This window comes from Salvelinus alpinus, chromosome 22, assembly GCF_045679555.1.
Source record: "Salvelinus alpinus chromosome 22, SLU_Salpinus.1, whole genome shotgun sequence".
Lineage (NCBI taxonomy): Eukaryota > Metazoa > Chordata > Actinopteri > Salmoniformes > Salmonidae > Salvelinus > Salvelinus alpinus.
In genome coordinates, this window is record NC_092107.1 from 8,988,244 (window position 1) to 8,996,507 (window position 8,264).

Below are 8,264 nucleotides of genomic sequence, written 5' to 3' on the forward strand. Positions count from 1 at the left end.
CACTGTCTGCATCTGGGTCTTCCCTAAAGTGTGATAATATCCTAAAGTGATGCTTTTGGCCCAGTGAACAATAAAAAAAAATAAAAAAAATTACCATCCATGTCAGGGTAAAATATGTTATGGTATTAATATTCAGGCTCAATGTCAATATGATTCAAAGTATTTTTGTAAGTAATGTATAAGCATTTGTACTAATTAAACACAGAGATTATTTCTTCTTCTGAATGTCATACAGATTTACAAAAGATGAAGTTCTTAGTTCCAGCTTGTGATTGAACCACATTTGACAATGCAGCACATTGCATGACATTGTGCTGCATGATAAGATGACAGGATGACACTCCCTCTTTCTACCAAGCTTCCTCGGGGATGATTGACTTTCAAGAAGGTTTCATCAAATTTAAGGTCATATCTTTGCAAATTTGCCTCTGATATAATTTTTCAGGATTATTCTATACAAATAGATTTTCGTAAAGGATGATTTTTACTAAATATACATACATAAAGTAAAGGAAGCAATTCCGTTGTTTATTATAGTACAGGATTTAATCACTACAATGACATCTTACACACAAGTAATGTGGGAGGGAGGGTGTATTAAAGGTTTCAAAAGTGTCCCTGTATTGGCAGGAACCTGTAGTGTTGCTTCCCATATTGCCAATCCGTGTAAAAAGTTAATGTAAGCAGGATTCGTAGGGAGCTGGTGATGAAACTATGCTGTAACTGTTACCAATGTGCCATACTTGCGAAGTGCAAGCCCTCCTTTGAAAGCAGTTCTCTCTATGATGTAGGGTCAGATCTCTCAAAGCTTCTTGTACAGTAGTTGCAGAAAGGGCAATGCTTTTGCAGCAGAAAATATGATTTGTATTATTTTCCATAAATTAAATGTAGATAGAAAATGAATAAAATATAGCATAAAATGATATAGGTATGGCATACGAGATGATATGTGACTACTGAACGCATATCATATGCATACAATATGCCTGTTATAATATAAACCTTCTCCGTGACCACTTCAAACAGAAAAAAGGGGAAAAAACATGAAAGTATTTGCACATTGTCCACATCCACACACACAAACATCCGTTCGTGATAGCATGCATCAGTGTTTATTGGGTGTTTCATGTGTAATTTTTCCACTATTCCAAATCTTAAAGAACTTCTCAAAAAGCAACAGTACTCTCCCATATGATTATAATAGTTACATTTCAATTTACTAGTGCTGGTCCCCTGGAGAGAAGTTAAACAATAACAAATGGACTACAATAGCAAGTGGACTACATTCCTCAACAATGCTATTGATAACACCAGATGGCGTTTCTGCTGCTATCAGATGGTTAATGCTGTGAGAAATTGAAACAGTGAAGAAAGCAAACAAAAAAACACACAAAAACGTGTGTCCTGTATCGTTATACTATCACCAGTTTTCTGCATTATTTTGGGAATGGAATAGAGTCGAATTTTAATATATTACAATAGAATATAGGTTGCAGGTTAGGTTACACACGTCGAGAAAGAATAGACGTAGAAAGGGTCAGGCGACTGCAGGAAGTTTTCATGAACTTCATGACACGAATATTACAAATGCAAAGAATTAAGAGGTTGTATGCACAAAAGCTCCAACGAGTGCAATAACAAGAACATTGTAAGCACAGAGGTACGGGGATTCTTTTAAACCCTTGGCAACAGACACGCCAAAAAACATGTTTTCAAAGGGGGGCAGTGTTCCCTATTACTATAGCAACAGGAAGACATGGCTGCTTCAATCAGCTTTTGGTTTCTCAGTGAGGAAAATGCATAGCAACTCCAGACAGAGAGTGGTGTAACTGTTGTACTAATGAGAGATAAGGTCAAGTGTAAGCTGCTTTGACCTCCTGTGTGTCCTTTTGTCTTTCTAACCATATAGCCCTTTGGAATTATTATTATACTTTTATTAATATTTTATACACAATATATGTTAATAAGACATTTTTTATAGAGGTTTGACAATTTTAGTTGAGATGAAATTGATGGCTGGTAGCCTACTAAGTTTTTCTCTGGTTGAATACACTAAAGTGCATTACATTTATAATAGAATTTGCTCATTCGTAAAGTTATAGGTTGCAACCTTCTTATTATAATTATTAAAAAGGTAATGTCTTATGGAGGAAATAATAAATACTGAAAGAGGCAGGTGGCCTCTGTCTCCTTACTACGTGTACACACATATACAAGTAACATTGGATCTATGACTATTAAAAATCAATGGACAATTCCTAATCGACCAATAAGAGGTTTAGTCTAGATAAACCAATAGTGTGACCACAATCCTACAACATTCGGCGAACCCGCTGCGTAACTGATGCAACAGGGCTGCAACAGGGCTGCAACAAAAGTTACACCTTCCAACTGCAAGACTGTATCCTTCCTCCCGTGTGTGTGACTAAATAGTCCGCTATAAACCGTGTCCGCTATTACAGAAGGCTTTATGTAAGACATTCTCTGTGGGTGACAATTTATTTACTAACAAGATATTAGCTCGGAAATATGATCCTAAACATACCATGATTCCTGAGGTGAATTTCGTTTTTGCAACCCAAGTGTGTTTGTAGCAATGTAAATATATATTATTATTTAAATGTAAATAATGTAAAGTTACATCGTTTTATTTCCATTGTATTACAATATGTCTTTTGGAAATAACACGGTGGAAAGTCCCTTGGATATGACGCGATAAAAGGGGTAAAATGTAAACTGCGGATTGATTTGTAACAGTGTGATACGGTCCGGATTTAGTAGTTCCAGAAGAAGTAGCGGATTCCTAAACTTTCTGTTTGAAACTCATCGTCTTCATAACACATCAAATGAGGTCATTGTGTTCTAAGTAAGAAATGGCTTATTAAATTGACCTCCCTGTCACTAGTTGTTGTGCTTTGCATTTGCAACGCACTTCCAAACAACTATACTATTGAGAAATAATGGGGTAAGTGAAATTATTTGTTCTCTTTATTCTATAGTTGTGAAATAAAATGTGTTCAATATGTTAGCTTTGACATTGTAATTCTTTTATTAACCATTTCTGAAATGATGTTGGGGTTATTGTAATGACCTTTTAGTCTAATAGAGATATTTTGAATCTACAGTTTTACAGTAGCCTACTGAGCTCAGAGGTGAGAACTGCCACTGAAAAATATTTTATCAGTGGGCTACTAGTAAAATCTATATTTTTCAAATGTAGAAATTTGCTATACATTTAAAACATAAACATATAACAATAGTTGGAACGAGAGGAAAAAAATAATACTTTTTAATATTTGATATAGAATACACATAGGCTAACTAACATGAACCTTGTTTACTATACTGTAGTGTAGACACTGCTTTCCTGGACTGTGAAATGGATTATAACAAATACAATTTGATATGTTGTTGAGATATTATAGTTGCATTTTATGAGGGGAGTGAGTTTTCATAGAGACAGAGTTATATAGCCCTGAAACAGATTTCCAAACCAACTTATTTTCCTAAAGTTCAGTAGTTTCGTAATGTGAAAACTAAGATGTTGGTTTATGGATGTAAAATGCAATTATCAGGAATCTTCAACCATTTTTGGTCTGATGAAGACCCTCTTATAATTGTACAATTTGAACAGTTGTTTTTAGTATGTGGTGGTTTTGGGGGTGTGGCAGTGGGGTGAAATGGGGTGTTTGGGTGTGGAAATTCAGTAGAGTTATTGATTGTTTTAATTAGAATTTTTTGTCATTCACAGGTCTTCAAGTGTTCCCACCACTCTGTCCATAGTGACGCTTCTCTGGAACCCTCGCACACTTAGTGCATTTCACCATTTTGACCGAAATAAAAGACACGATGGCGGTATCGATCTTTCGCAGGAAAATTCCTCTTGTTTGCACGGTCGACCTCATCATTCCCTCTTCCCAACAAGCTAACGACAGCCAATCCTGGGGAAGGAAGGGGGTGGAGTTATCGGAGAGACAGCACATAATTGGTGAGTTACGGCAAGACGCTTTTTTATTTTTCCACATTCCAGGTGGAACCGCACTGCAGTACGGGCTAATGTCGTACAGTGAGTGAAGCTAAGTGGATATTTTCCCAATGAAGACGATGGCGTTCAATCATTTTCAAATGATCGGTTAGTTTCTCAAGGATATTTTGTTTTCTTTTTTTTCTACATTTATCGTTTCCAGATTTTTCTACATTTATCATCATTTATCGTCTGAAATTAAAGGACCGTTTTTAAAAAATCCTAATTTAATTTTATGCCTGCGATATGGACATTTGAATTCAATATTTTAACAAAATCATTTTTTTTCATAGGTGATGGTCAGACGGACTGGATGACGGAAAAAGTTGATTTGTCTTCGTTCCAGTCGACTACTGAATCCTCTTCTAGCTCATCTTCTCCGCCCTCACCGTTGGAACATGATGTCAAGGTGCCCTCTGACTTGGAGGTCATGACCTCTCTTTTGCAAGAGGAGCTTGCTCAGCTTGAGGATTACTTCCGGTCTGAATCGACTTCAACCAAATTGGACAAATCACCAAAATGTGACAAAGGCGCCCAAGCAATGGGTGCCCATTCTTACTACCAGTTGCCCTATGCTTCGTACAGTGGCAACCAATCAGAAACCAGCCCACTGTTTGTTACCCTGGCAACAGGGGAACTCGACCGGGTGAGCTTCTGTGGTGGTCCCATTGGAAGACCCAAAATTGCGAGACCAGCCCCATACAACTGTCATCATCGTTCATACAATACTTGCCGAAGAATAGTTTCAGATGGTGTCAACAAAGTTGGAGAGGAACTTGAGCATGACACCTGGAGTGCCAAAGGAAGTTCCTCAGGAAGCACAGAGGTTGCTGTTAACCACTTTTCTACATTGAAGAGAGTTGGGAAGAACATTGGCAGTGTAAAGAAAGTCAGAGAATGTGGTGTATTGCTGAAGGAAGAGGAAAGTTATTGTTTTACAGAGGACGTTTTTTGCAGTGAAGAGATGACCAGAGGTTTTTGTATGGGTGGGTCCTTCGATACCCACCCCAAGAGAGAAGGACAGTTGATGCATGGAATGAAGGTTAGTGGCAGTGGTTATGATGGTATGGGGCTGGAGGTCTTGCATTGCAACAAAGTTGGTGGACTCTCTGGAGGTATTCCTCAAGAGCCAGAGGCAAACGGTGGCTATTACCACCACCACCCGAACGTTGCTGATACAGAGCCTTATCATAGCTTTATAAGTGAAATCGAAGAGCCTACACAAGTACATGGTACAGAGCCCCAGCATGACCACTACCTCTTCCCAGAATGTATTGGAGACCAAAGCTACGAATGTCTGTCAAGAGGAGAGAGCGAGGGGCCAATGGACGGCTCGCCCATTCACAGGCAAACAGCACAGAGGTTAAAGGAAGATCCATGCTCCCTGAGCTGCCTCAAACCAGGCCTTGTCGCTGTCCCTCTGGAAGTACATACCGGAGAACGGAAGCAGAAGAAGAGAGACCAGAACAAAACAGCTGCTCACAGGTATGTTGTGAAAAATATACCGATTTTTTTTATTGTGTTATAAAGTTTAAATAAAAACTGTGATGATAGAATGTTTGGTCATTTTTTTGAGTCGGACCCCAAAAAATTCTGTGCACATTTGAAGTAGACCTTCATCTCTGGTTTGAATGGGATCACTGTGTCTTTTCACTGGTGTGATAGTGCTACCAGAATTGCTCAGATATAAATGTGTTTATAAAATATGAAATCTGAACTCTTCTAATAGGACCTGCTATCTTGGAGGTTCATAGATGCATATCCGGAAATCTAGCACTTGAGGGATGAGGTTGGGAAAACATGTCCATGTTAAATTCATGACACTAGCTATCTCTATCTCTTAGAGAGAACTGATATTGAACTGCCAACCTACTGTAGCTCAGTGACCCAGACAAGTCATGGTAGATTCAACAAAGATAGATGGGATGTTGTGGGTGTAGGATAGGGTTGGCAACTGCGACTTGTGGTGGGGACTGAGAGAGGGACATAATAAGGGGAAAGGGGGGGCTCCAACGGTACAGTAGGTGCAAGCTGACCCTGCTATTTTGTAAACTGCAGGTATCGACTGCGTAAGAGGGTGGAGCTGGACATACTGGAGGAGGAGCTTCATGGGCTGGAGGAACACAACCGGGAGCTCCGCGACAAGGCGGAGTCAGTGGAACGAGAGATTCAATATGTCAAAGATTTACTCATCGAGGTCTACAAGGCACGTAGTCAACGCCTAAAGCAAGATGCCAGTGCCTAATCTCCTACCCACAACACCAGCACTCACATCAAAAGCACTTGTTTGTTCAAAATTATAGTTGCATGATTTTGGTAGTTTTTCTAAAAATAAATAATATAATCGCTTTAAAATTGTTACAGACAATAAACAACACAATGTACTTTTCCAAATGTTACCCTGAATGACTTCAGGCCTCAGTTGAATTTAGGAGGGAACTAAACTAAACTGTCCGTGACCACTGTGACACTGACCTGCCTTGTAATGTTTGAGCTCGCAATGATTGACTGTTTAACTGTCATTTTTTAACAGTAATAGAAGCAATTGAATTATGTCTGTGTTATTGACACTCAATGGCAGCATAAAGGAAGGAAGCTTTATTCTGTGATATTGTACGATTTGTTTTATTTATTCAAGTACCCTTTTGCTTCTTCCACTCATTTGGTATAAGGGATTGAAGAAGGAATGTTTAAAATGCTGTGGAAAAGTTCATTAATAAATGCTGCAAACTACTAGAACATTTGATTGCTAAAATGCTAATGTTGAACATGTAGGAAACCACCTAGACCTTGCTAAAGTACCCAATGCATGTTTGATTGTTAAAAATGCATGATTGATTGTTATTTGAAAAGTCATGCTTTAACTGTTTTAGTTTCATGAGCTGACTTTTTCTACAGTGCATTACCCTTAAATATTGAATCATACTCAGGATGTTTGTCCACTTTTACATAATGGGGAAAATATACATGGAATTCACTGTTTTATCAGCTTACTTTTTTCTTGGCTGTATTTTGCGAAAAAAAACAATCACCTGTTGACACAACAATAAATTGTTGTTGGGCATAATGTCTTCATGAGAATCTTATTTGATGAGTATGTGTTCAATTCAGGTCTGCTTGTTTGATAGATGATGATGTCTGGTAACTATCAGGTAAATTGCAGCCAAATAAACCAGTTATGTTTTTATCATGTATTCTTTGTGGACTGTTATTACAATACATTGTTATTACACTGTTATAGAAGTCAGACACAGTTTACATCAGTGTTACTCAATCCATTTCTGTGGGACCCACAGAGGGAGTGCACTTTTATTTTATAGCCCAGCTAACAAGTGATTTTAAGCCTTGGTCATGTATCTTCTGGAAGACTTGTTAACGGTGTACTAGATGTCTGTCAGTCCAGCGAATAAACAACAACATCAAGGTAGGTCAATAGGGAGTCTCACCATCAGCCCGGACACCGCTGTGTCAGGGGCCTTACACAGGCCGAAAGGTATCCGCTCAAACACGTACAAACCCAATGGGGTGGTAAGTGGCATTGCAGGGGCATTATACAGACTGAAAGGTACCCTCTCAAACACGTACAAACCCAATGGGGTGGTAAGTGGCATTGCAGGGGCATTATACAGACTGAAAGGTACCCTCTCAAACTCGTACAGACCTGACCTGGTAAAAGCTGTCTTCTCATAATCTGTGGCTCTAGTCTGGTAGAACCAACTTGATTGCTGCATTCACCATTCTATTTCACTCCACATATTACAGAATGGTGAACCAGGGATCAGGCTGGTTTCACCAGGCTATTGCGTATCCATCTCGACCTGCCAATATGTCGGTGTGTAGTTTTGAAGGAATCAGATTGTTGTAGCAATATGGCCGAAACCCTGACCCCGATAGAAAGGTTAGGTGTAGTGCTGTATCACCATTTTGTATACACCTATTCAATTCCTTCATATCCCAATAGGCTATGCTTTTTATTTAGGCCGTAGATTCAAAGTGATAGACAAGAGTAGGAAGGCGAGATGCCCATCCCTTCTGTGTCTGTTTTGAACCAAGATTTCACTCCCTCTGGTCTGGTTGGCTGCATTGCAGGGAGAGTGAGTACATCTATTTTTCACCACTAGAGGAATGTACAGTAACGAATGATTACGCATATAATGATGAAAATGAATAAAGGTTCTGAACACCATAAAGTCTTGTGTTTTTCAGGGAAATATGGGATATTTTACAGGGAAATTGTTCT

At 38.8% G+C, this 8,264-nt stretch overlaps 1 protein-coding gene across 2 annotated transcripts; it reads left to right on the top strand.

Annotated features, from left to right (window-relative positions):
• Positions 1-2,418: 2,418 nt before the first annotated feature.
• Positions 2,419-7,211, top strand: LOC139548947 (uncharacterized). 2 transcript variants are annotated; one of them, XM_071358926.1, is made up of 4 exons: positions 2,419-2,965; positions 3,752-3,988; positions 4,318-5,509; positions 6,083-7,211. In XM_071358926.1, the coding sequence occupies exons 2-4, from the start codon at positions 3,850-3,852 to the stop codon at positions 6,267-6,269; spliced, it is 1,518 nt and encodes a 505-aa protein (XP_071215027.1). In that variant the 5' UTR covers positions 2,419-2,965; positions 3,752-3,849; the 3' UTR covers positions 6,270-7,211. The 2 variants fall into 2 exon arrangements, with proteins under 2 accessions (XP_071215027.1, XP_071215028.1); XM_071358927.1 differs by lacking the exons at positions 2,419-2,965; positions 3,752-3,988 and adding an exon at positions 3,995-4,132.
• The last annotated feature ends 1,053 nt before the right edge of the window (positions 7,212-8,264 follow it).

Coding starts and splice junctions, on each gene's coding strand:
- LOC139548947 (XM_071358926.1), top strand. CDS start 3,850: ATGGCGGTATCGATCTTTCGCAGGAAAATTCCTCTTGTTTGCACGGTC. Junction 3,989..4,317: donor GGAGAGACAGCACATAATTG/GTGAGTTACGGC, acceptor TTTTTTTCATAG/GTGATGGTCAGACGGACTGG. Junction 5,510..6,082: donor AACAAAACAGCTGCTCACAG/GTATGTTGTGAA, acceptor TGTAAACTGCAG/GTATCGACTGCGTAAGAGGG.